This window comes from Biomphalaria glabrata, chromosome 5 (genome assembly GCF_947242115.1).
Source record: "Biomphalaria glabrata chromosome 5, xgBioGlab47.1, whole genome shotgun sequence".
NCBI lineage: Eukaryota > Metazoa > Mollusca > Gastropoda > Planorbidae > Biomphalaria > Biomphalaria glabrata.
Window position 1 is genome coordinate 47982393 of NC_074715.1, and position 27590 is coordinate 48009982.

Consider the following 27590-nt stretch of genomic DNA (forward strand, 5'->3'; position numbering starts at 1 on the left):
GACTTGATAACTAACAGACAGGAATACCTTCTGTATTTAGACTTGATAACTAACAGACAGGAATACCTTGTTTCGCCAAGAAGAAGAAGGCGCTACAAATCTCACTACAAGATATGAATGCAAATACTTGATCCAGCATTGTGTAACTAAAATTGAAGAGAAGTCATTTTCCACTGCATCGCTATCAATGAGTTCAATAAACTCTTCCTGAGATGTCTACGGAACATTGTCAACAGTTGAGAGCTTGCCATCTGATATTGGATGCAGGCTTGCGAAGGTCGTGGCCTATCCATCGCCATTACATGAACTTTGATTCGTTTCTTCATTACATGAATTTTGATTCGTTTCTTCATTACATGAACTTTGATTTGTTTCTTCATTACATGAACTTTGATTTGTTTCTTCATTACATGAATTTTGATTTGTTTCTTCATTACATGAACTTTGATTTGTTTCTTCATTACATGAATTTTGATTCGTTTCTTCATTACATGAACTTTGATTTGTTTCTTCATTACATGAACTTTGATTTGTTTCTTAATTACATGAACTTTGATTTGTTTCTTCATTACATGAATTTTGATTCGTTTCTTCATTACATGAACTTTGATTTGTTTCTTCATTACATGAATTTTGATTTGTTTCTTCATTACATGAACTTTGATTTGTTTCTTCACTACATGAATTTTGATTTGTTTCTTCATTACATGAACTTTGATTTGTTTCTTCATTACATGAATTTTGATTCGTTTCTTCATTACATGAACTTTGATTTGTTTCTTCATTACATGAACTTTGATTTGTTTCTTAATTACATGAACTTTGATTTGTTTCTTCATTACATGAATTTTGATTCGTTTCTTCATTACATGAACTTTGATTTGTTTCTTCATTACATGAATTTTGATTTGTTTCTTCATTACATGAACTTTGATTTGTTTCTTCATTACATGAATTTTGATTTGTTTCTTCATTACATGAACTTTGATTTGTCTTCATTACATGAATTTTGATTTGTTTCTTCATTACATGAACTTTGATTTGTTTCTTCTTCATTACACGAATTTTGATTTGTTTCTTCATTACATGAACTTTGATTTGTTTCTTCATTACATGAACTTTGATTTGTTTCTTCATTACATGAACTTTGATTTTTACATGAACTTTGATTTGTTTCTTCATTACATGAACTTTGATTTGTTTCTTTATTACATGAACTTTGATTTGTTTCTTCATTACATGAACTTTGATTTGTTTCTTCATTACATGAACTTTGATTTGTTTCTTCATTACATGAATTTTGATTCGTTTCTTCATTACATGAATTTTGATTCGTTTCTTCATAACATGAACTTTGATTTGTTTCTTCATTACATGAACTTTGATCCGCCGTTCTTTACAAAATGAACTTTGACCTGCTGCTGCTCATTAGATCTAAATCTACAGCTAAATGTTATCCGCTCCCCCATGTGTGTGTGACAACCAGTCATTGGTTGGTTGTAGTCACGTGTCCTTGTTTGGTCCTCCCTGTATTTCATTTCTGTTATTTTTTTTTCTCAGGCCTATTTTTAAGTGTACTGGTTATACGAGGGTGTAATGTAGCCAGCACAATGTCCAGACGTTTTTCATTTCTCAAGCTTAGTAAGATACTTGAAAAAATCTTGAGATAGTGCTGATTGGAACGAAGAAACAAGCAGAAACAATTATGGAGATTAAACAATGAAAAGTTCCATTTATATTTCTCACAATAGTTTTGACTCTAATTGACACGTTTAGTTGATAACTAAGTTCCTGGACCTATATACACAGCACACAGTAGTTACACAGTCTAGTAAACACAAACGCACACCCGCAAATACACTCATGTCACGTGATTTCATTATCAACTTAAGGTGTGTTATTAAATGGTTATTATAATATAGGCTACAGTAAAGCGTTGTACAGGTGTACATGTCCATATGGATATATTGGATTAAAGGATCACAAACCTTTACCTTTTTATGTCCAGGCCTGATAGTAAGTAGCTATTTGTCATCATGTAAGCTTTTTTGTTTAGTGAGACATAGGGGAGGGAAGCCTGTGTCAGTAGAGACAGACAGACAGACAAAGTAAGATAGAAAGAGAAAGAAAGAATTATTAATAAAAAGAGAGTGGCAAATGATTGAGAGAGTGATAGGGTATAAGAGAGAAATAAAGAGAGATAATAAAAGAGAACGAAAGAAAGAGGGAGAAAGAGAAAGAGATATATTTGTTACACAATTAAAAAAAAAAGCTTAACAAACAGCTAATAGAGCTTGGTCGAGAATTATTAGTGACAGCCTGTAACAGTTCATTCAATCAGTCAACCATTGATTCTACCATTCATTTCATGCGTTAATTAGCATATCTATAAGTATTCTTAGTTCATTCAATCAATATTTTTAGTGAAACTTTGTTTACATAAGATAAAAGACAAATAGGCCTATTTTAAAATCCTAAATTTGAGATAACACGGTTACAAAAATAATAAGTTTTTTTTTTTCGTAAAATTGTCCTTTTCTTTTTCAGACATGGTCTCAATTACCAGGTCAAATGAATTGGATTTTAAAATTCTCTTCAACAAAATAAATAGACTAACTAATCTCTTAGTGTAACCTTATTTCAACTCTCCAAAACATGCTATAGCCACAAAGAAATTTTTTGTTCAAGAGGGCATATCTTTCTATCCCTAATTATGGGAAGCGAACAATCAAATTTAAACGACTCCGATACCGGGTCTGAAATGGCAAGCGCCAAAGACATAAGTGTGGAAGAGGGAGATGCAGTTCAGCTGTGCAGCTTAAGCGATCTACATGATGAATGTATTCAACTTAGGGCTGGTGTGAAACTTTTGGCTGAAGCCATTGACGACGTCTTTGGCGAAAGGGAAACCAGCAGTGCGCCAACCAACACGGAGAAAAAGCTGCTGGAAATTACTCGCTCCAATCAAGATATTGTCCGAAACTTGGCGAAAAGCCTGGAGAAGCATGCCAAGCTTTTTGACCAGGGTAAGAACGAGCAGGTGATGGCCATAGTCCGCGAGGTGGTGTCGTCTGTCAATAGCTACATGCACATGCTGATCACGAACATCCGAAAAGTCAAGCGTCTCATCTCCGAGGCAGACGGGGCGCCTCAACGCTCTGACAGACGCAGCGGACGTGCGAACTCGGAGCTAGTCTATGACGTGATCAGCGAAAACCAGGATGTAGACGCCATGTTGCTGCAACTGATGGACACACTGGCAGAGAGGGAGGAACTAGAAAAGGATATTATAAAAGCGTTAATATTATGGAAGACTAGGACGTCATGAGGACTTGTATACAAAAACAACAACATTTATATATGTTATCTGTGACAATTGACACATATCGATAATTACGTTCAACGCATATCATTCCGTTATTACAGCGGTTCTCAACCTTTTATGCTCGACGACCCTTTTTACATTTCCCCACTCTGCCGCGACCCCCCCCCCCCCACACACACACAGCAATAGAAGAATAGACAATAACAGTCCATATTTTCGACGGTCTTAGGCGACCCCTGGCAAATCGTCAATCGACCCCCAAGGGGGTCGCGACCCACAGGCTGAGAACCCCTGTGTTAATCGATCCTCTTATATTTTTTACATTGCTGATCTATCTCTGTCTATCTGTCTGGTAAAACAGGGGACACGCAATTTCTCCCACATCCAATCTCGAATCAAGTAGAAATTTTAAACCATTGGTAATTAATTATTTTGTTTGGGGAAAGTATAATGCCGTTCTAAATTCTAAACTCTACTGGCCTTTGTCTCACACTGGACTGCTTCACCCACTGTGGACTCACAGTCGGCATTTCTCGCTGTTCTGATCTGTCTCGGACCGAATCGAAAACCGCGTGATCCTGACACACCCGTTCTTGATATAGGGAGAATTTCAGACAAAGGTTCAAGAATGATTGTTTTCTTATATGAAGACAGTGCGAGAGATGAAAGTTTCAATTTGTTCGTATTTGGTCGTTGTTGACTGTCTCCCATTGTCAGTCGAGCCACCAGTTCATTATATTAATGCCTAGGTTATACAATTTACGTCTCTGATGTTTTCCCCTCTGTAATGTATTTCATTATATTCACTTTCTGTGCATTCAGCATGAAAGTATTCAACTTCAAGCTGATATTGCTAGTGTGTCACCAGTGTGCTTTTAGACCCATAAGCCAGCAAGTTTGTACACGTTATTTCTCCCACACTCAATCTCGGATCAAGCTGAAATTTTGCGCCATTATTTCTTTTACCTGACAACACAAGAATCAATAAGGAATATTAACCAATTAGTTAATTAACTATTGGTATCTCGAACGAAGGGAAAGAAATTGTACCTGACTGAAGTGGTGGTATAAGCTGAGTTAGTCCCCTTTATAGGTCGCAGCTGTAAATTGTAATAAACAATATATAGGCCTACAATCTTCTCCAGTCATAAGTTTTACACTCCTCGGCCGGAGAAGCGTGACCTCCGTGACCCCATATCGAAGGTGCCGATAGGAGGCGAGAGTCAAGATTTCTAATTCAGGTTTTCTCCCTTTCTTTTTTTTGTACAAAGTTTTTAAAAAATCCAATTACGGTAAAATCCACCCAGATATCCCTTTCTATCCCCCCCCCCCTTTTCATCATTTTCCCAACTGGTCCAGATAGGATCAGAGCGTATGGAGAAAGCTAAAAACATGAAATAGCGCTAAAGAAAAACAAATGGTAAAAATATTTCTAATGTCAGTCTAGATTTTAGATTGACTATACATTTAATTACATGACTGATTCAAACTAAGTGATAAAATTACACATCGTATAAGCTTTTTTTTTTTTTTCAAGTATTTTATTTAGGTCTTAGAAAGAAGTTAGAAACTTCAAAATAATGAAAACGTTTTGACTCGAAGCCAATTAGATTAGCTGGCTGTGGAGGTTAATGACGGCACGTCTAGCTAGTTTCATTTGGAAAACGATTTTGTTTATATGACAAGGCTTAGGGCGTGGCCAGGTTATCGTGAGCGGGAAAGGAGGGATAAAGAATGTGTTTTTTTTTCTTTGCACACACACTCTCTTTCATCTACAATCATCAGAAAGCTCAAGTCAAAGAAAACATTCTTAAGTTGCCAGTTGGTCTTTAATAATCTTATCTTATATAATACAAACGTTACTTCAAAAAAAGAAGATGATTACGTCCTACGCGTCATGCATTCAGTCATGCATATTAACCAATGACTTAAATTCTGCCAAGTCACTGGTTTTCCTGGTTAGCTCAGGCAACCCATTCCATGCCCTAATAGCACGAGGGAAGAAGGAGTATTTGTACAAATTTGTCCTAGCATATGGGATGTAGTATACGGATTTATCTTTGTGTCTTTCAGAGTATTTTATTACATTTTGTTTTTGTATTTGAAGATTATGGTTTAGTGTTTTATGTATAATTGCTACTTTACATTTAAGACTTCTAATTGCTACTTTATGTATATTTTCTCCTTCCTTTTATTTTATTGTTAAAATAAGATAAGATAAGATAATTTTTATTGATCCAACTAAATGGAAATTCAGTTTGACTACAATTGACAACCTCAGTGTAACTACTGTACAATAACAATATAGATGCAAATACGAACAACATTCACACACGAAACACATACACACTCATAACTCATAACGCTTTATGAATTAGACTTCTATGTACTTTTAGATGACGACAGATGATCTTGTAACACTCAGACCGAAAGTGGGATGAAGGAGTTTTTAAATCTTTCTGTTTTAGTCCTAATGGAAATTAAATCTTTCGAACAAATGGTTAAGACTTAGACTCGTACTTTTTAATAAACTTATTGCATTAGACAGGTCACGATTAGACTCGATTAATCCCAGCAAACTCTTAAAAAATAAAGCCACTTACCTACATAACTCTATTTATATAACCAAACTCAACTCTTCTAAGTTTGAGGAAACATTTTCTCAGGTTAATAACAACATGGCGGCCTCCAGGTATAGGTCACTTCTTCAACTAATGAAACAATGGCCGGTTAAAGAGTTTAAAGGAAAAAGATCCAGTGATTTAGGAGACCAGATAAAGAAACAGATATTGACTAAATTTCCTCAAGGTGAAGCATCGACTGTCGATGAAAAAGAATGTGATAATTATTACAACAGCCTTGTAAGAATTTCCAACGATGTTCACAAAAAGAAATGGGAAAGGCCAAAAATAACTAACGCATCTGGCGCCAACGAAGAAGAGTTGAGGAATGCATTGTATTCCGAAGAGGAAGAAGACAAACCTCTCATTGAGAGACTTAAGGCAACGATGTTTGCTAAAAGTAAATAACTGCATTAAGTAGCTCTAGATCCTTAATTAAATACTTAAAATACATGATGATGAATAATCACAGAATAATCATCAATCAATGATATGAAATTTATATGACTTACTCTAAGTCTTAGAATCTACAAGTTACATTACAATGTGACTTACAGTGACAATTAGTGATTTTTAATATTACGATTATTTGTGCTACACTTGAAGACTTCAATAAAAATAAATTTATATTAAAATGTATCAACATAAACATGACAAGATTTATGATATATTATCCTACAAGTCTAAAAGATACTTCTAAAAGATAGATAAAATCTACAAAGTTGATATGACTATTTTGGTATACAAATGACAAAGAGCATGTTTCCCTGCCCCATCATGCAGGAAGTTTGGCAAGGACCATATCTTCATTTCTGAAGGAATGCCTAACCATTAAGTCAGATACCGAGATAGCCATCAAAACCCTAATAAGACATTGTCTTAAGTCTGAAGATAAAGGATTAGTGGAGTATTTCATATTGCTAAGCTGACACAGTTTTGACACATATTTTGCCACATCAGATGCAGATATAATTTAAAATGACTTGAACCAAGTTTGAAGGAAATGTACTTCAGTTAGTACTTTTGTGTTTTTCAGTCATAATGAAATGGTATTAAATTCTATAAAACAGTAATTAGCAGACTTTGATCATTTGTTTGTGATTGATTTTTTCAATAGCCAACATACTCAATTGCTTAGAATATTTTTTTTCTGGATCATTTAATGTATATAACAAACATATAAGATCGATAAACTAATGTATTGCAGAAATGAAATATATATATTTGCAATTGTAAAATCCTACTAACATAAAAAAAAAAAACTGAAAAAAAAGTACTTTATCAACTAGATTCAGGGCTAAAGACGTAACTGTGCAGTCTATATTTACTGTTGTACCAAATTTCAAAATTATACTGTATATATATTAAGGAATTTATGGAAGATTTTCTCCTTTTATTTCTTGTCCTCTGCATTCTTTCATGTCTACATGCTCTGGTCCATTTTTCTATCCATTTAATGTTCCCTGTTTTAAAAAGCTAAGATTGCTTTTCTTTTGTCCTTTTTCTTGATAGGGTTTTTTGCTGATACCGGTACTTTTTTAAAAAAATGAAAAAAATTTTTTTTTTTAATTTTCATCTGTGACTAAGAAAAGCAATATATATATAGAGAGAGAGAGTAGTGCAAATAGGCTTATTGGTTTAGCAGTACTTTTTTTCCCCAACCAATCAGTTACTTTTGAATTTGATAATTTGAAAAACAAAACAACAAAAAAATTTGTAACTTTATACATATGTTGGTTCTTATATTTATTACTAAATTTATAGTTCGCATCACATTTTTTACGCTCCTGAAATCAAATATTTTCTCCTGGAAAACTCCTGAAATCCAAATCTCAGAATGGTGGGGGAACCCTGACATCAGCTATGTTGATTTTTTAGTTTTTCTTGAAACATTTTATCATACTATGTTTAAAAATATATTTGACTATACTGGTACAGATTTTTTAAAGTTGTCTATAGTCAAAAGATTATTATAGTATTCTCTATCTTTTATTGAATTAACTATAAAAATATCTTTGTTGATTCAATAATGAATCAATAGCTACTTAATTATTATTTTTACATTTCTAAATCACTTTTACTAAAAAAAAATATTAGTTTTATTCTGAATGGCATAGGAAAGAAAACACTTTGATGTGTCTATAGAAATTAGGTAACTGGTACAGTATTTCTTTTGAAACTGTTAATTGTATGGTATATCTTCTAGCTAAAATTACTGCAATATTGTACAAACTACAAACTATTTAAAAATATTGATGCATAATGTATTTTAAGTTTGTTTGTTTAAATTAGAAAAAATATTTTTTGTTAAACTAGTTTATAATAATAGTGTTATTGTAAGCAATAAAATGTTTTAATGAATGACAATTTATTTTTCCTTGTTGGTTATCCTTAACCTACTTTTCAAAGATTGTAACCCAACTGTAACACAACTATTCTCAAATCCTTTTTCCAGTTTGAGCTTCTTGATAAGTAGCCAAGCAGTTAATGTCACTCATCCCAACCTCCTAAATTTTTCTTTTAATATTGCAAACATTGACTTGAGTTGTTTTGGAATACAGTAACTACAGGTGCTTATTTGATTTAAGTTAGTTAGCTCTGGCTAGCGCAAAACAACATTAGACTGATTTCTATTAAGCTCTTAAGTAATTAGTAATGACTTTGAAAGGTTGATGTAATTAGATTATTTAAATTTTAAAGCATATATCCTCCCATAAAAGTTATTAATTATAACAGCTAAATTTTCCAATAAACAAAGCAAGGTTGTAGAAAAAATGTGTGGATAGGCATTGACCTGGATAAGATGTTTGCCACGAATGAGTGACCCAAAAAAAAATAAAAAAAATTGAAAGAATTGATTAAACATTCAGTAATATTTAAAATTAAACAGTGATCACATGATAAATATTGAACACTAAAACAAAAAGACATTTGGAGTACTAAGAACTTGTAGTGTTTGAACAAATGGATTGACCATGACTGTTACAATAACTACTGGGGTATGCAAAAGTTAGACTGAATCAAAAAAAAAATTAAATTTGGAGGATATATCCCAAGGATTAGTGCTAGCATCTAGTACATTGAAATGTTCCTTTTGTCATTTCACTGAGTGCAAGTTTTAAAACTTAAAAACTTTTCCTGTTTTTCCATTGGTATTGAAAAAATAAAATGTATCCTGTCTTCTTGTTATTAATTTTGTTTTTTGAAACAAAGGGAAATAACCAACACAAAGTGGAAAATAAAATTGGTATAATGTAACTTTCAGTTACGATTCTTGAATTTCTACATTATATACAAAATTTCGTAAGATAAAAAAATATATTTAAAAAATTTGCTTCACATGCATAGACTAATTGATCTTCACGATTCATGCATGAGTGAAGTTCCATTACAAACGTATGCCTAATTTTTTGTATACAGTATTCACATGACACTCCAAAGTAGAAGTACACCTATATATTTATTTTAACGTTTTGGTATGCCTTACAAATCGCATTGTGGTACATATAGGACATATAGCTTACATGAAAACAAAGACACTTTATTTCAGTTTCATATATATAGAACAGCCCATTTTGTTTTCTTTCTGAATGCTTGTAGGATGTGTGGTAGCCAGATGTGACAGATAATTCAAGCATGATACAGACACTACACTTCACGTAACGTATACTTAGCTACTATATCCTATATAAAGTTTGGTGCTATTTAAGCACAGCATCAGATAGTACACGACCTATGAATAAAATGAGCTTTAAATCTTTATAATTTTTTTTTTCAAACACCTTTAAATTCACAATATTATAAGTGTGTGTGAAAGTGTTTCTTTTAATCGTGGGATTGGTGTGTGTGGGGGTGGAAGCATGAGTTAACCCTAAGCGAAAAGGAAGTTGGAGCCAATGATACTGAGAAGCTCAATAAAAAGAGCATTCCAGTGGCGAAAAGTATACCAAGTAATTAATGGGCCAGCACAACGACCAAGAGGCGAGTGAAGTTAGAACTTAAACCCACAAAGTAATAAATACTTTTTTTACTTACGTAACAGTAGTCGAAAATTGGACCTTTGGTGTTGGTAGTAAATTACTATATCGTCTACCGATGCTTCGCGCATTTTAAAGTAGTTTAGTATATATTTTAAGATTTTAAACGTAAAATGGATCTGTCTACAAGAACGGTATGATAACTAAACACACAAAAACACACTGTGTTTATTATCTTAAACTTATCATGACAATTCTGTTAAGAGACATGTTCAAAGTGTTGTTCAGTATTCTAGACTAGGCATAAATATGGCAATACGACCCATACGGGTTAGAAAGTAATCCAAACTTTACATTATAAGTCTGTCAAGAGACAAACCGATGAGGTCAAGAGGTCAATCTTAAAACATCACTATAAAAGAAAGTGCTAAAGAAGCTCGGTATTATTTTATTGGTCAACACAATGACCTCACCCACTGACCTTTAACCCGACTAAATAACAAAGTAAAATAAAGTAAAACCTTTAAAAAAATTTATTTGGTCCAATATGTTGGATCAATATTTCAATGGGTATTTAATACAATATAGGTAATCAATAATGCTCAGTAAGCATTCATAAGTATTTGTTAATTAGCGATTTTTCTGTTCTGGAATTTTACCCACAATCCATCCATGGCTCTGGTCTGTATTTTGCTCAACTTCGCGGGGTAGACGGTCTTAGAGCAAGGGACGGGCGTTAGGTTTTGTAATATCGTCGCCAGGGCAATTTTAAGTTCTAGCAGTGCGAGTCTCATCCCAATACAGTTACGTGGGCCTTGACCGAAAGGCAAGAATGCCATTGGGTGACGGTTAACCTTGTTCTCAGGGCTGAATCGCTCAGGGTCAAACTTTTCAGGTTCTGGAAAAATTTCGGGGTCAGTCTGGATAGCGTAAGTAGGGATGATTACAGCCATGTCTTTGGGGAAATGGACGCCCTGGATCTGTATGTCCTCCACACATTGTCTGCTGATGAATATCCCCGGGGGCGTCAGCCGGATGGACTCATTGATGCACATGTCCAGGTAGGTCAGCGTCTGGACTTTGTCGTAGTCAGGAATGTCCTTGCCACATTTGGCATCCACCTCCGCCTGGACTTTTTCACAACATTCCGGATGCATGGCCAGATGGAAGAGCGTAAAGGACAAAGCTGTGGCAATGGTGTCGAAGCCAGCAAAAAGAAAGATGATAGCTTGGCTCTGTTAAAATAATAACAAAAATATGTCCAATCCAGTAATTACTTAGGTTTAAGTCTTAAAGTGTTTTCTCTTCTTTTTCGTAAAGTAGTATAATTATAATCTCGTCATAGTGCTTAAAAACTCCTAAAATGTAACATAAATAAATAAAGTATTTTAACAAAGGATAAGAATTCTTAATACATCCGCTATTTTAAAAGAATATTTGATTCCGGAACTTTTTAAAGAATTCATTTCTTTCATCATTCCATCCAAACAATGTTCTTAATATAAAAAGCTGTTTCAAAAGATACCTAGTCTCACTATAGATTAAGTTATTGAGGGAATACCATCCATTCATTATATATTTGCCATGTACTTTCAGAGTGAAACTTTTAAAAGCAGCCCTAAAAACAATGTTTGTTTCTCTCTTGGTTGGCATTTTTTAGCTATTAAAGTTGTTATACACACTAAAGGCCTGATGCGAACATTCTTTTAAGTAATTACTTAGATAATTATTTAGTGATTATTTAATATTACAGACTCGATGATAAATGATAATTGGCTTAGAAAGTAATGATTATTACAAGCAGTTATATATTTCTTAGTAAACACTCTTATGCTTACATGTATTTCCGATCTAGTGAGGTCCTTGCCACTGGCCTGACCAGCTTCCGTCTCTGCGTTCATCACCAGGTCAATAAAGTCGTTGACCTTGTTTTTCTTGTCATCGTGTTTCCTCTCTTCAATGATCTGATCAATGACCTGGGCGAGGTACTCCATAGATTTCTTTGGCAGCATGTGGAAACCCAGCTTGGCCAGAATGCCAGAAAGCGCCGGCAAGAACCAGACCACGAAGAAGACGATACGATTTCCATTCATTACTTTGTTAGCTTCGACAGCGAATTCGTTCTTGGGATCTTTGAGCGTGTTGATGTCCAGGCCGAACCCAGTGCTGGCGATGACATCCAGGGTAAAGCAGGAACTGATCTCTCGCAGCTCAACATCTTCACCGGTTTCCTGTAGATGTTGCAAATTTTCCAGCAAAATCTTCGCGTTCTTTTCAACATGAGAAGCCATTCTTTTTATTCGCCCAGAACTAAACGTAGGGGAGATTATGCTTCTGACACGCTTCCAGTGATCTCCCCTTAAGCTGAGCAGGTTGTCGTGGAAAGGAGGTTCGAAGTCCAGGAATGAGTAATGGTCAACAAAATGGTTAAAATTTTTAATTAGGATATCTTTGACCATGTCCAAATCCTTGACCACAATAACTGGTCTTCGAGCGTCAAACCATCCATAGACCTGATTAGAAAAAGCAAATGATGAATAATTAAAAATTTAAGCAGACAAATAATATATATATATATATATATATATATATATATATATATATATATAATTACAAAGGTTAAGTTAGGAGCACCATAGAACGTAACAATCTAAACTTATATATGTCATTTACCAACAATTAGACTTATCCTTTTAAATTTACATTTAAACATAATTTTTATATTTTAAATTTGACATGTGCACTCTATAAAACGTTTCAGCAATTAGACTTACCTTTTTCTCTTTATACTTGTTATAGAAAACTTTCTGAACTTCGAACATGCCGTGCTTCATGGCCAGATCAAAGTTTCCCACTATCCACCGTGGCTGCGGGTGATCGATTCCCAATTTTTTAAAGACTTGGTGGTGAGCAGACATGTACTTGACGAAGAGAGCGACGAGCAGGAGCAACACTGCCCCTAGGATGACCAGTGTGCACAGCATTGTCTTGGACTTTTATCTCCTGATGTGTCTCTGACCTGTCGATTAGGACATAACTTTGTAGCGGATGTGCTTTAAATAAAGTCACTAGTTCACAGTGGAATAGAGGATTATAGACCAATCAGTGAATTCTCTCCTGTACAACTTACAGCGTATATGATTCCAAAGTGATCTCCCTTTCCCACAAAGCACAGCTAGTGTTACATTCAGTGATCCAAAAGAAATAGAAGTATGTCTTATTTACTCAATTAATAGATATCCGAAGGTCGGAGGGCAGAAGGCTTCACAGAAACACGATTTCAAAAGGGTTGACAATTGTATGCATATTCAGACAATTTGATAATAAAGCAGAAGAGAGCAACAAGGCTAACACATTATCTCAGCGATCCAGTTATATCTAGATCAAACTAGACTCTTTACACACAGCGTTCATAAGTAAACACGTGTGTCTGTACATTGGCCTAACAGTTCAGCTTTAAATCTGTCACAAATTCCCACAAACTGTTAAAGAAACTAAAACAAAACTTAACGTACACAAGAAACACATTAAACTTTAAACCTAAACATTTGTCAAAGTTTAGATATTAAGGCCAAGTTCTAGGTTGCTTGAATATAATATGGATGGATTGTTGGTATGCGCTTCTGGCTGTCGTCGCGATGGTCCCGAGTTCAAATCCTGTCATATTAATCCCCTGCTGTCAAACAGAAGCTTAGGACTTGGACGCAATCATCTTCATATTTGTAGGGACTGTCAAAGCGTAGAATAAAGAACAAAGCAACAAATGTCTCAATTTATTTTTACAAGGAGTTATTTTTATTTAAATAATACATTATATGACTTAAAGATTCTTGAATTTGTGACTTCCGAATTTTTACTCTTTGACGATACAGTGGATTAAAGATTTTCTGATAGGGAGAGAACAAACTGTAATCATAAATGGCTCTAAATCAACACCAATAACAGGACAGAAGTCTTAAAAGTAAAGTAGCAATTATACATAAAACACTGAACCATAATCTTCAAAAACAAAATGTAATAAAATACTCAGAAAGACACAAAGATATGAGTACATTCACCGTTCCTTATGCTAGGACAAATTTGTACAAAAACTCCTTCTTCCCTAGTGCTATTAGAGCATGGAATGGGTTGCCTGAGCCAGCCAGGAAAGCCAGTGACTTGGCAGAATTTAGGTCATTGGTTAATATGCATGACTGAATGCATGAAGCGTAGGACGTAATCATCTTCTTTTTTTTAAATAACGTCTGTATTATATAAGATAAGAGATGAGAGAGAGAAAGAGAGAAGAGAAAGAAGAAAGAGAGAGAATGATAAGAGACTGAGAAAGAGAGAAAGATACAAAGAGAGATGAGATAGAGAAGAAAAAACAACAGCAACAACAACACTGACCAGTTATCTCTGCATTCCTATGAAGGACATGATCCTGACTCACAACCCCGATGAATTAGAAGCCATTTTATTTGATGTTTCAGTGAGTAGACTAGAACATCAAGACGTTTTGAATAAATCTCTTCACGTCTTGATTATAAGACAATTAAAACATTTTTAGTTACAAACCTTCAATAGTAGGCCTACTCTTTAAGTGCTGAGCATTAGGAAATACACTAATAGAAAATGAAACCTGACTCAATAAAGCGGGTATCCATGGAATCTGGTCAAGGCGTTTTCATTCATCATTGCTAATTATAACTCACTGTGCAAGCTACCTGGTCTCGGCCACAGAGATAGGGACGGGCGATGTGTACTTTGTAAGAACCTTGCCCCACATATTGGTTTCTCCCCCATTGTTTGCCATATTATAGTAACCCTAGTTTCAATCTTTTAACTTAGTACAGATAAGTCACAATAGGTTTACATTCAAACATTGTATAATCCAAACAAGTCTACAATTGGCTGTTTTACAATGTGTCTACAAATCAGCAACAATACCACGTTTATGGAGGTATACACTGGTTTCTGCTAAGTACAACCCTATGTGGCACTATTAAATGGTTATATTTCTCATTCTGGCAATACTAATGCCAGAGAATTCAGAGAACTTGCCAGTTTGTTTATAAAATGCAAGAAAAATATAAAAATACTTTAAAACACCCTTATATTAAGTGTAATAGTATCAATTAATTTGAATCATTCAAGTAATAAAATTTGTAATAGATCTTGACTAACAATAATAAATCTAGAAATATTTTGACCACTTGTTTTTTGTTTAGCGCAATTTCATGCTTTGAGTTTTCTCAATGCGCTATGTCGGTTGGGAAGGGGAGAAAGAAAGGCGTATCTGGGTGAATGTTACCGTGGTAGCTTTTTACATGCAATTTATAAAAAACAAAGTTATACGCCTTGAAATCGAATCAAGCCTCTTCAAGCCACTACACTAACCACTGTGCCATCAAAGTGCTTATGAAAACATAAAAGATTTATAGTTATCTACCGGAATTGTTGGTTTCAAACTTTGAAGCGACGACCCAATTCTCTACACAAACTTTAAAGGGGACTAATTCAACTTATACCACCACATCTGTGAAGTACAACTTCTTTTCCTTGTTCGATACCAAACAAAATAATTAATTACCAAAAGTTAATTAAAAAAAAAATTGATTCTTTTTTTGTCAGACAAAAAAAAATTATTGTGCAAGATTGCACTTGTCCTGAGAGTGGATGTGGAAGAAATAACGTTTACAAATTTTTTGCAAGTGACAGACGAGTTGATATGAGCTTTGTAATTAAAATGTAAGCTACTTTTTACTCTATTCTGCTATACAATGATGTTTTTTTTTTTTCAACAGTTATCACTTCTACTCACACTGTCAATGATTATATTACTACTGACCTAAAGGAGCTATAATCTGTACATTTAGTCTCTTGGTGAATTTGAGTACTGCTTCCTTCACTTAACATTCCTATTTTTAACTCCCTTGACATATTATAGAAATAGCTAAATATAGGGCTGGCTGGTAGTGCAGTATGCGCGTTGGGCTGTCGTTCTGTCGTCTCGATGGTGAAGGGTTTATTATTATAGCTTTTATATAGCGCTACTTTCATGCTTATAACATGCTCAGAGCGCTTTTGGTCCAATCTCATTTGTGGACCAGTGGGAGGAGGGGGTATCTAGGAGTTGGTTTTCCGTGATGCCTTTAGGCGCTCAGCAAACACAACTCTGCCCGAGTCGGGTGTCGAACCTCGAGCCCCTTCTAGGTAGCCAAACCAAGCGAAGTTCAAACGCACTTAGCCTCTCAACCACGCTTAATATCCTGCCAGCTGTCATCCCCTTCGTCCTGTGGAAGGTTTGGGGTAGGATGTAGATATCTTCAGAAACTGAAGGAACACCCAAAACATGCAAAACGAACAAAACATTACAAAGACTTAAATGAAGAAAATATTGTGTTATAACAAATCAGCTGCAAGGAAACTGACACTCTCTTATTTCTTACGTCCCCCTCTCTCTTTCATTCTCTCTCTTTCTCTCTCTCTCTCCTAAAACAAAACAGATTTGTAAAAAAAAAAACATTTTTATTGTAGAAATAAAATACATTTGTAAAAATCATTTGTGGACTTCCTTAGATTGTCATAAAGCTAGTTCATATTTCTTCTGAACTGAAAACGAACTCGTTAAGAGAACTGACTACCATTGTTCAAATAATGCTTAAATTATAAACATGTTTACGTTTTAGCATCTCTTAATTGAAACTTCACCCAAAGTCCGTCCTGTGCTTTAGCTTGCATTTTGCTCAGTTTGATAGGATAAACTGTCTTGCTACAAGGAACGGGTGTCAACTTTTGAAGTATGGCGGCCATGACCATTTTTAACTCTAAGAGTGCCAGTCTCATGCCTATACAGTTACGTGGACCCTGACCAAAAGGCAGGTGAGCGTATTGATGTCTCGTCGTCTTGTTCTCGGGGTTAAATCGCTCCGGATCAAACTTCTCAGGTTCCGGAAAGAGATCTGGGTCAGTGTGAAAAGCGTAAACAGGGATGACGACGATCATGTCTTTTGGGAAATGAACGCCCTGAATGTCCGTGTCCTGGACGCACTTTCTGTTCAAGAAGATGCCCGGTGGAACTAGTCGAATCGCCTCGTTGATGCACATATCAAGGTACGTTAGTGTTTGCACTTTGTCATAGTCGGGGAATTCTTTGCCACATTTGGCATCCACCTCTGCCTGTGCTTTCTGGCAACATTCTGGATGCATGGCCAGGAAGAACAGAGTAAAAGATAACACCGTTGCTACAGTGTCGTATCCAGCTAGGATAAAAACGATGGCCTGTCCCTGTAGAGAAGATGAAAAGGTACATTTGTAGAAAGCTTACATCAACTCACTTTGTCTGGTACAATTTGTTTTTCAACACGTTATTACCCCTGCACCTGTTCTCGGATGAAGTCGAAACTTTACACAATTATTTTTAGTACCTAGCAAAACACGAATCAAGCAAAAAAAATAACCAATTAGTTAATTCATTATTGGTAATTCCTTATTTTGTTTGGTATAGAAAAAGGGAAATAAATGTCAGTATTGATACATGTAGTTGTATATGTGGAGTTATTCCCCTCATTACGTTGTGTACACATTTATTTTCTTCCTCTTCCCATTTTCGGATCAAGTTGAAATTTAGCATATTTATTTACATAGTATTGAGATATATGGCAGTGATTTGGTGGTTTAAACAAATTATCCTTGTTATCTGTACATGATGAAGTCTACTGTTCATAAATCATGTATACCTTAAAATTATTAGGCTTGAAAACAACTTTTCTCATGTTAAGAGAACTAATGTCTATATTACAACAAATTATTTTAAACAAATAGGGCCTATATTGTTGTGTAATTTTAGGAGCAGATTAAAAACAAATATTTTTTGAAATGAACTTAGCAAATAGAAAAAAAAATCTCATTGGACGGTTACGTTAGTTTAAACCTTACATGCATTTCTGATCTTGTAAGATCTTTGCCACTTGATTGACCCTCTTCCGTTTCAGCGTTCATTAAGAGATCTAAAAAGTCGTTGACCGTGCCATCTAGACCTTCCTTCTTTCTCACTTCAATCAACTGGTCAACAACTTTCGCGAAGTACTCCATCGACTTTTGAGGCATGATAGACAAGCCGAATTTAGAGAAGAACGTAGTGACCTCCGGGAAAAACAAAACCAATGTGAACAAGAGAGGGTTAGGGTTCAACACTTTCTTGGCTTCAACGGCGAATTTGTTCTTGGGATCTTTGAGGGTGTTAATCTCCAGGCCAAAGCCAGTGCTGGCGATGACGTCCAGGGTGAAGCAGGAACTGATCTCTCGCAGCTCAACATCTTCACCGGTTTCTTGAAGATGTTGCAGATTGTCCAGCAATATTCTGGAGTTGCGTTCAATGTGGCATATCATTTTTTTTATTCTGCCAGAGCTGAAGGTTGGGCTGAGAGTGTTTCGGACGCGCCTCCAGTGTTCACCTCGGAGATTCAGGAGGTTGTCTCTCAGAGGAGGTTCAGCGTCGAAAAGTGTGTGACGGTCAATGAAACTGTTAAAGTTTTTGACACAAATGTCTTTGACAATGTCAAGGTCTCTGACAACGATCGCAGGTCTTCGAGCGTCATACCAACCATAGACCTAAAATAATTAAATAAACATAAAATTAAATAATATCACGTATAGGTGGCTAATAGTAAGGCAATATATATATATATTGTTACGTATTTCTGAATCTTCTGGCTAGATGTATTAGTTGGCACACAAATAAAAACACAGCAAAGAACTTGACGACTAAACTTTCGGTATCATATAACTTTAATGACTATTAACCCTAACAATTCGTTACTGTAACATGTAGCGTAGAAGACTGTACAATATCTGTCAGTTTACAGTTAGCTATACTTCGTTGCAATTCATCTCTTCACTTCGTTGCAATTCCTCTCTTCTCAACTTTCCTCGAGCCGTATTCCACAGAACAGACCAACGACACACTTCCCAGTGTCGCTCCAGGTCTCCCAAAGCTGAACCAAGTCGTACTCAAGTCTACCGAATCAGAGCCGCACACGTCTTACATCGACTGTATCGACTGTAACAGCTCAAGTCCACTGTAGTTCGCTATATAGACTTTAACGACAGTAGTCCACTCAAGTTAACTCTACCCTAGTTAACTTGCACCGAGTCGTACACATTTCTCTTCCACAGAGCCGCACACGTCTTACATAGTCTGTATCGACTGTAACGGCTCACTCACGACTCCATACGACTGACTTTCACATTAACTCTCTGGCTTATATAGAGTCCCTAATCGCTTGTCCAAAGTTGCACAAACACGGCTAGTATTCTCTGAAATAACACGTGAGGAAACGTCACATCCTGTCTTTATTTATACACGTAGATTCCAGGGAACACTAGCTGCTGTGTCATCTCGCCGGGGTCATACGTTGACCTCTACCTATCACTGTTCATTTGTAACACTGCCCCCTTCTTAGATCTGTTCGTCCCGAACAGATTCTACTTCATCACGATACTGATGAAATCGATCGACGATCAAGTAGGAAGCTTTGGTGGTTTCCCCCTTCTCAGAGATGTTCTTTCAATCTGGCAGTTGTCCATCTTCTTTCCATAGAAGAATGGGAGCCAAATCCTCATTTTTCAGCAGTTCCTCACAAATGTTTTCATCAATCTTGGTATGGAAACATCGACCTTCAGATGACGACATTGGGCACTCTTGTCGAGAAAATTCATCAGCATTCTAACGAGTTCGTGCTTCACTGGCTGAGTTTTACATTTTCAAGCATCTTTTTACAGATGGGTTAGGGCTTTTTCCAGAGCTTCTTCAGAGATGACCAGGTTCATTACAGTACAGCAATATTCACATGTTCTTCTTACAACAGCAACTGACTTTGGGTTTGTACGATGCCTGTTGGGTTGATCTTCTCGCACAGTTTTATTTGTACAGTTCTATCTCAGATGGTTACTCACTACAGTTCTGACATCTTAAACTACTTCTTTTCTGTCCTTCTTGCTTCTGACTTGATTATCGTTTTTCTAAAACCTCTGTTATACTTCATCAAACCTATTCTAATGAGGAATGTTCTTAGATTATTCATTAGTGGCTTCACACTTTCAACTGATTCGTAAGGCTTTCTTCTTTGGTCTGATGGTTCCGGACAGAATCTTTCTAAAAACATGGGCTGTGGAGTTTCATCAGTGCAGGTGGGGGTCTATCAGTGGGAGAAGTGGTGGGCTTGTTTTCTAACAACATGGGCTATGGAGTTTCATAAATGCAGGTGGGGGTCTATCAGTGGGAGAAGGGGTGGGTTTGTATCTTGATCTTGTTGGAGCCATCCACGTTGCACTCTGCATATGTCGCTTTCTCCGCCTCCTCAATTTGATATTTCTTTGGTTGCGTTGATGTCGTTGTCGTTGTCTTGCTTTCTTGTCGATCAATGCTGATGGCAGCCACTTAGCACATAGGAAGGCATTGCATTTCATAGCTGTAGTCATCAAGACGGTTGATCTAACAAGTTGTTTCAGCATTATTCTTCGATGGGTGCTTTGCGAATGAGCTGCAAGTCCACTTGAAGGCAAGGTGTCAAACACGTCATCACCTTCATCCGAGTCTGGAGGACTCGCCTGTGGGGCAGGTTGGTAACATTCAACGTGCAAAGGTCCAACTTCAGCATCAGATTCTATTGTGTTTCCTTGACATTGACCAGGACTTCTTGCGCTGATCTTGACAGCTGGACAAGCTTCTGTTAGGTCCAGACCTTGTTGGTGTATTTCTTGGCATTCACAGTCTTCTTGTAAAGCTACGTACGTACAGTTCTTGTCAAACGCATTGTTGCAGTAATCAAGTTTCGAGTTCCTCTCGTAGACACTGGCAGATAGAAGACAGAAGTCTTTAAGGCCCACAGCAACAGGCTTGGACGCAGACCCAACGTTGTCTTGATCTGTTTGGCTGGTTGAGGTACTCATATCAGGTTTATCTGTAGCTAAAGCTTCGGTCAAACTATAGGTCTCTTCTATTGTTTCTTCAGCGGTCTCATTCTGCTTTTCGTTGAAATAGTAACAGCTACCGTCTCTTTTCATTTCTTGTGGGCCACATTCATTTGGTTTGCCATCACAGTCACAGACAGCACAACCATCACCAGCATCCCTATCGTAATTGTCTGTATCGCCACATTCTTGGTTGGACAATTGTTCGCTGTTCATCAATGGTATAGCTCTTTCATCTGTCGACTCAATCTGATAATGTTGGGTGTTCAGCAGCTCGTTAATCATGATTCTAGTTTGATCTTTTATTTGTTCTTCTGTCTTGTTGGGCTTGGTAACTATTTGTTCATTCTCATTCATGACTTTGATCAACTGGTTAATTGAAGAAAATCTGGTGTTGATTTCTGATTCTATCTCCTTGATGCTCTCATTCACCGAGTTCATTTTGTATTGCAAAGTTCTCAGGAGCTCAGTCATATTAGGTTTGATTTCAAATTGGCAAGTGTCCGGATTCTCATCTTCCTCCAACAGGGCTTGTCTGAGACGTGCTGTTAGCGTTTCCTTATTTCCGTTAAGCTGTAGACCTCTTTCTCGAAGCTCTTGTCTAAGTTCTTTCATGTCAAGTTCATTAAGAAGTTTGATGGAGCACATTCTAGCCAGAAAGATCCCACTTCTGACACCAATTGTTACGTATTTCTGAATCTTCTGGCTAGATGTATTAGTTGGCACACAAATAAAAACACAGCAAAGAACTTGACGACTAAACTTTCGGTATCATATAACTTTAATGACTATTAACCCTAACAATTCGTTACTGTAACATGTAGCGTAGAAGACTGTACAATATCTGTCAGTTTACAGTTAGCTATACTTCGTTGCAATTCATCTCTTCACTTCGTTGCAATTCCTCTCTTCTCAACTTTCCTCGAGCCGTATTCCACAGAACAGACCAACGACACACTTCCCAGTGTCGCTCCAGGTCTCCCAAAGCTGAACCAAGTCGTACTCAAGTCTACCGAATCAGAGCCGCACACGTCTTACATCGACTGTATCGACTGTAACAGCTCAAGTCCACTGTAGTTCGCTATATAGACTTTAACGACAGTAGTCCACTCAAGTTAACTCTACCCTAGTTAACTTGCACCGAGTCGTACACATTTCTCTTCCACAGAGCCGCACACGTCTTACATAGTCTGTATCGACTGTAACGGCTCACTCACGACTCCATACGACTGACTTTCACATTAACTCTCTGGCTTATATAGAGTCCCTAATCGCTTGTCCAAAGTTGCACAAACACGGCTAGTATTCTCTGAAATAACACGTGAGGAAACGTCACATCCTGTCTTTATTTATACACGTAGATTCCAGAAAACACTCGCTGCAGTGTCATCAAGTCGGGGTCACACGTAGTGACCTTTATCTGTCACTGTTCATTAGTAACTGTCCCTCTACTTAGATCTATTCGTCCCCTGGAACAACACGTGAGGACACGTCACATCCTGTCTTTGTTTGTACATGTAGATTCCAGGGAACACTAGCTGCTGTGTCATCTCGCCGGGGTCATACGTTGACCTCTACCTATCACTGTTCATTTGTAACAATATGTTCTACTAACATACACGCCTTTCCCAACCAGTAATGTAGTTAGGGATAAGGAGGGGAAGGGGCCGGGGGGGCTTGACATTTTTAGAGGCCCATGCATTTGAGATAAAGGAGTAATATTTAATGTAAAAACAAATTTCGGACACTCATTTGGGCCCTCCCCCTTTAGGTGGTCCCGGGGAAGGATTCTTAAATTTGGACCCCCTACCCCTCCCTAGCTACGCCACTGTTCCCAACATTCATCTACTAACACCTTTTCATCCATCATCATATAAATATATCAGCATTAGAACATTATTCCACACACTATATATTGTACCTGCAAAATGATAAAGGGAGTTTGTATTTACATAAACTCGTCAACGGCCCATGAGGGTCAGTCATTGAACAGTAAAGTATTGCACACTCTAGCTACCAGGGCAGGCCTTATGCCTATTTGACCGATTGTTCCAAATTGTGCCCTGCCCTGGCAGTGGCCCTGCAATTTACATTTAGCATATCACTATCAATCTTGGCTTTTGTCAGTCTTTTAAAGATGTAGGACTTAAAGGGTTAACATATTTAGTGTATCGTACGATAGGCGTAACTTTAATTAACCCACTGACGCCTATTGCTTTTGAGTTGCTTCCTATGCATGTTGTATAATAAATGATGATATAATGATCTAATGAATAGTCATAGTTGTTATTGTAAAAAATTATTTGAAGAGGGGCCTAGCAACCATTCATTTAATTGGGCCCGCAATTCATAAAGTCGGCCCTGGTAGCTGCAGATCAACACAAACTGCTTATTAAATCTTGTTTTGATTGCGTGCATTATGTCTCCTTTAAAAACAAAACTGAAAACTTTCAGAAGACCTCACAAAGCTGTTGCAAAGATTACGTTTTCACAACTACCAAAGCCAACCACTACTCAAGATACTCACTTTCTTGTCCTTATATTTGTTGTAAAAAACTCTCTGCATCTCAAAGACTCCATATTTAAAAGCCTGGTCAAAGTTTCCCAGAAACCAAGAAGTTGCCGGATGTTCAATGCCCATCTTTCTCAGCACGCCATGATTGGCAGTCATGTACCTGACAAAGGCAACAGCGCAAAGGACCACAGTACCACCTACTAAAACCAAAGTCAACATGGCGATGCTATGAAGAATACAGATCTAGATTTCTGAAATGAAATTTTAATGATTTTTGTTTAAAGACACAAAATGGTTTAATATAACACATTGTCACCAAACCTTTTCAGCCTTGAGGTGACATCAACATTTTGAACGTGTTTAACCCTTAAACTGCTGAGCTGTTTTACAATGAGTGCAAAAAAAAATGGAATTACAATTTTGATGTTTAGAGGCTAAACTACCAACGCGTTTGAAGGGTTAAAGAGCCGTTTAAAAAAACGTAAATTGTAAAATTGTACTTTTACCAAACACACACTAGCTGGATAAAAAGGTAGAACTCTATAATGTGAAGAGACGGAGCTGAGCTGATCTTGGTCATATTGACTCAATCTCAATAGTCATACTTCAAGGCATAGTGGAGGGAGTACGAAGAAAGGGTCGTTTAAAGAAACACTGGCTGGACAACATAAAAGAATGGACCGGCCTCTCTCTTGAGATCCTACAGCTGTTTACCGGAAATGTGGGGGGGGGGGAACTGTCACAGCACATTTACAACGAAAGTCTAGGGAGAGAGATTAGAGAGGCATACATCTAGTGATCTATGAAAGATAGGAGATGTAAAGCTAAATATTTGTGTTTGTTCGACGGTTAACAAGATTCGAACTCGAGACTTCCCGGTTAGGAAGAAAAGCACTTTACCACTCATCCACCTAGCCACCAAGGGTCGTTTTACAACGAAAAAAAAATCGTCTAACCCTCTGGGGCTTTATGATGCACTGTAGGAGGATGTCCTGATGGACCGCCGGACAGCACCACGGCAGGGGCTGGATATGACCCGCTGGTCGTAGTTTGAGCATCACTGCATTAGCAGAAGCCAATTTTAATAAGTTAAAAACAATATAGGAAATATAACATACCTATTTGACATTCGTTCTTATTGTTCTATATAGTATATATACATTAACGAAAATCTTGAACTTTCTGTATAAAAAACAATGACGTATTTACTCTAACGCTCATTAAGTGGAGCTTTAAAATGTTTTATAGGTATAAAACATATCGGACTAACTAGAACGTGACCTACTTAAAGGACATGCGTTCAAAGCCCAATCAAAACAAAGAGATTACAAAATTTAGCAACGTTTGCGAAACAAAACATTGAGATCCAAAAACTTACCCTCTGCAGAAATGTCGTCTCGTCTGCTTCTGTGCTGAGATTTGTGATTGGAGCGTGCACTAGTGGCAGTCGATATATCCTTGTCATTGCGATGTGTGGTGTAACATTTTTTTTACTGCTAAACTGTCATCGGGAAAGTAGGTCATGGTGCGGCTGTAAATTCTGAAAATTGATTTTTACAAAAGGAAGTTGAACACGTGTACTTGTTAGAGTTTAGCTGACAGATTCGATTGTTTTAAGAACGTTTTTTTTTTCTGTAATATTTATAAAAGTTCAGGTTTCGGGAAAAAGATTATTTACTAATGGACCTCATTCACCTATCGTAAATAAACACATTTAGCCACGTCATAATATTGATAAAACATTGAAAAATACGTATCACGCGACAGCCACTATGGATTTCATAATTTGTATAGAAGATATATAGAATCACATGGCTAAATGTTGTTTGTTTACGATTGGTGAATGAGGTCCATTGTAAACTAATTTTGAAGACTCAGCTTATTGTGAGTGTAAACTTTGCGAGTGATTTGCGTTTTTTTGAAGCCGCAGTTCAATTACGGTACATTTTGGTACATACTAATATATAACAGATACTGTAGTATTGACCTACTCTGAAAACCTAATGTATAAAAACACATACAAGTTTTCACCAGGGGCGTAGCTAGGAATTTTCCATCGTTTGGGGGGCCCGGGTCTTGACGTCTTTGGGGGCCCCTGCATTTAGCTTAATATTTAATTTTTAATATAAAAAACCCACTCATTTGGGGGCCCTCCTCAAGTGGGGCCCCAGAGGGATTTTCTAATTCTCCCCCCTCCTCCCCCACCCTAGCTACGCCACTGGTTTTAACTGTCACATTTTATCATTCAGCGTACTGCGCACGCCCCTACACATATTAGTATCAACAATGCCCCACACAATTCTGATACAAGATGGCTGCCCGGTGATGTGGTATGTACTCTAAACTGTCAACTCGATGGTCCCTAGTTCAAACTCTGCCCACCGCCATCCCCCCGTCGTCCTGCGGGATGTTTGGGCTAGGATGTAGAGCTCTACTTCCCTAGGGACATTCAAAACTTGCAAAACAAACAAACACACGACACACAAACACACACACATTTTATCTAGCTAGAATTAGAACTTCATAGTGTGAAAATGATCTATTTGTTAAGTCGATTGCGACCAATAGCAGCTACAGTTTGCCGACAAAATAATAAGTCTCTATCACTATCATCTGTGCAGAAAACCAGTAACAGAAATGCTGGAGCAGTCCTTTATCGACGTCATGTTTCTAGTGAACCTAAAGGTTGGCATTATTTCGGGGAAGCTCTGAGTGCCTTCTTTTGGTTTTGGATCCTGTATCACTCCTATTATGAATTTGTACATCATATGTCAATAGACAACCCAATCATTGTTTAGTTCAAACTATTCTTGTACAATGTTAAATGTTGTGAAAACATGGAACTTACTGTTTTGTCTTGTCTGTTTATGACAATGTAATCTTCTACTGATTAATAAAAAAATGAACATAGTTTAAAAACTATAATTCTGGTTTTAATTGCGTGCATTATGTATATTTAAAAACAAATTAATGTAACCAACTCTAAGGAAAATCGCAGTTGGACTTAACAGTAATTGCTCTACAATTAGAACCGTTAGCTCCCGTCAAGCACATATTATGTATGGAACAACATATTATGGAACATTCAGTTATGACGACTGCGTCCTCGGAAGTCGTGGTCACTTTGTTCTGATGTCCCTTGTAAGACATTGATGTTGGCCTAACTACGAAATTACTGTATTATAATAAAGACATAAAGTAAAGTTCCCCTTTCAGACCCTGTGGTCTATAGGGCAGAAGATGTAAATGTCATCTGTCACTGTGGCCTACGGTTTACGAGGGTGTCATGTGGCCAGCACCACGACCAACCGCCTTTACTTTGACCAACTAATGTCAGGTACCCATTAGGGCTGGGTGGACTCAGAGGCGCTCAAAGATCCCGAAATGAAATATCCCAGTCTTCACAAGGATTCGAACCCGGGACCACCGGTTCGGAAGCCAAGCATTTTACCGCTCAGCCACCTCGCCTCCAAAAAAAAAGACATAAGCTTAATAAAACCTTGTACAATAAAAAATAATAAACGTATTTAGGCTAAATGACTACCACCTATCGTTGAAAATGAAATTTAAAACCAAATGAAATAAACTTTTGAAACTTTTTTTTTTTTAGTTAATTCTTTTTTTTTTCTGGACTTCACTGTATATAGATATTAGAAACAAGCAGAAGCTCAGCGGAAGCACTGTATGCATATGTAAACTGTTACATTATTACGGGAAATGTGTTTGGGAGAGGACCCCCCCCTCCCAAATAGTCCTCCAATTGCTGTATGACGGGTAACCCTAAATTGACTTAAAGTCCTAAGACATTAAGGCAGGGTGGAGTATTACCCTGTAAAATCTAAAAAGATTTTTAAGAATACGAGGGACAATCATTGTGCTACGAGGGCTCATATTAAAATAGAGAAAATTGTAAAATATTTAGTGTATTAAGGGCTTTACTGCAATCTAAAAGCGACGCTTTCGAGGTCGGTCCATCGGCTCCCGGGTATTAGCTCCAATGCCTGTATATCCAGTCCGCCCCTGCTTTTAAAAGAAAGATACTAGATGTACTTTACTGACACACTTGCTATGATAGCGCCAGAAATATGACGTAAGGGCCTTAGTTCTATATTTTATGTTAATCTCTAGATTCATCGTACTTTGGTCAACTTTCTAGGCCATGTTACATTGGATTCAACTCTGAAGTTATTTGATTT

General features: G+C 36.9%; 4 protein-coding genes across 7 annotated transcripts; 2 read left to right on the forward strand and 2 right to left on the reverse strand.

The window, feature by feature from the left end:
- The first annotated feature begins 1586 nt into the window (after positions 1 to 1586).
- Positions 1587 to 3485, forward strand: LOC129926405 (uncharacterized). The gene is made up of 2 exons (XM_056030078.1): positions 1587 to 2016; positions 2548 to 3485. The coding sequence occupies exon 2, from the start codon at positions 2714 to 2716 to the stop codon at positions 3326 to 3328; it is 615 nt and encodes a 204-aa protein (XP_055886053.1). The 5' UTR covers positions 1587 to 2016; positions 2548 to 2713; the 3' UTR covers positions 3329 to 3485.
- A 2518-nt stretch (positions 3486 to 6003) lies between these two features.
- LOC106073256 (ubiquinol-cytochrome-c reductase complex assembly factor 2-like) lies at positions 6004 to 6354 on the forward strand. The gene has a single exon (XM_056029676.1). The coding sequence runs from the start codon at positions 6004 to 6006 to the stop codon at positions 6352 to 6354; it is 351 nt and encodes a 116-aa protein (XP_055885651.1).
- A 3078-nt stretch (positions 6355 to 9432) lies between these two features.
- LOC106073257 (cytochrome P450 3A7-like) lies at positions 9433 to 14659 on the reverse strand. 4 transcript variants are annotated; one of them, XM_056030073.1, is made up of 4 exons: positions 14545 to 14659; positions 12698 to 12937; positions 11762 to 12436; positions 9433 to 11158 (listed from the first exon to the last, which is right to left on the reverse strand). In XM_056030073.1, the coding sequence occupies exons 2-4, from the start codon at positions 12905 to 12907 to the stop codon at positions 10550 to 10552; spliced, it is 1494 nt and encodes a 497-aa protein (XP_055886048.1). In that variant the 5' UTR covers positions 12908 to 12937; positions 14545 to 14659; the 3' UTR covers positions 9433 to 10549. The 4 variants fall into 4 exon arrangements, with proteins under 4 accessions (XP_055886048.1, XP_013089228.2, XP_055886047.1 ...); XM_013233774.2 differs by lacking the exon at positions 14545 to 14659 and adding an exon at positions 14313 to 14485 and having other exon boundaries at positions 12698 to 12942; XM_056030072.1 differs by lacking the exon at positions 14545 to 14659 and adding an exon at positions 13054 to 13142 and having other exon boundaries at positions 12698 to 12942.
- Positions 14660 to 16417: 1758 nt separating this feature from the next.
- On the reverse strand, positions 16418 to 24882 carry LOC106073255 (cytochrome P450 3A24-like). The gene is made up of 4 exons (XM_056030835.1): positions 24773 to 24882; positions 23407 to 23645; positions 17844 to 18518; positions 16418 to 17192 (listed from the first exon to the last, which is right to left on the reverse strand). The coding sequence occupies exons 2-4, from the start codon at positions 23611 to 23613 to the stop codon at positions 16584 to 16586; spliced, it is 1491 nt and encodes a 496-aa protein (XP_055886810.1). The 5' UTR covers positions 23614 to 23645; positions 24773 to 24882; the 3' UTR covers positions 16418 to 16583.
- Positions 24883 to 27590: the final 2708 nt, after the last annotated feature.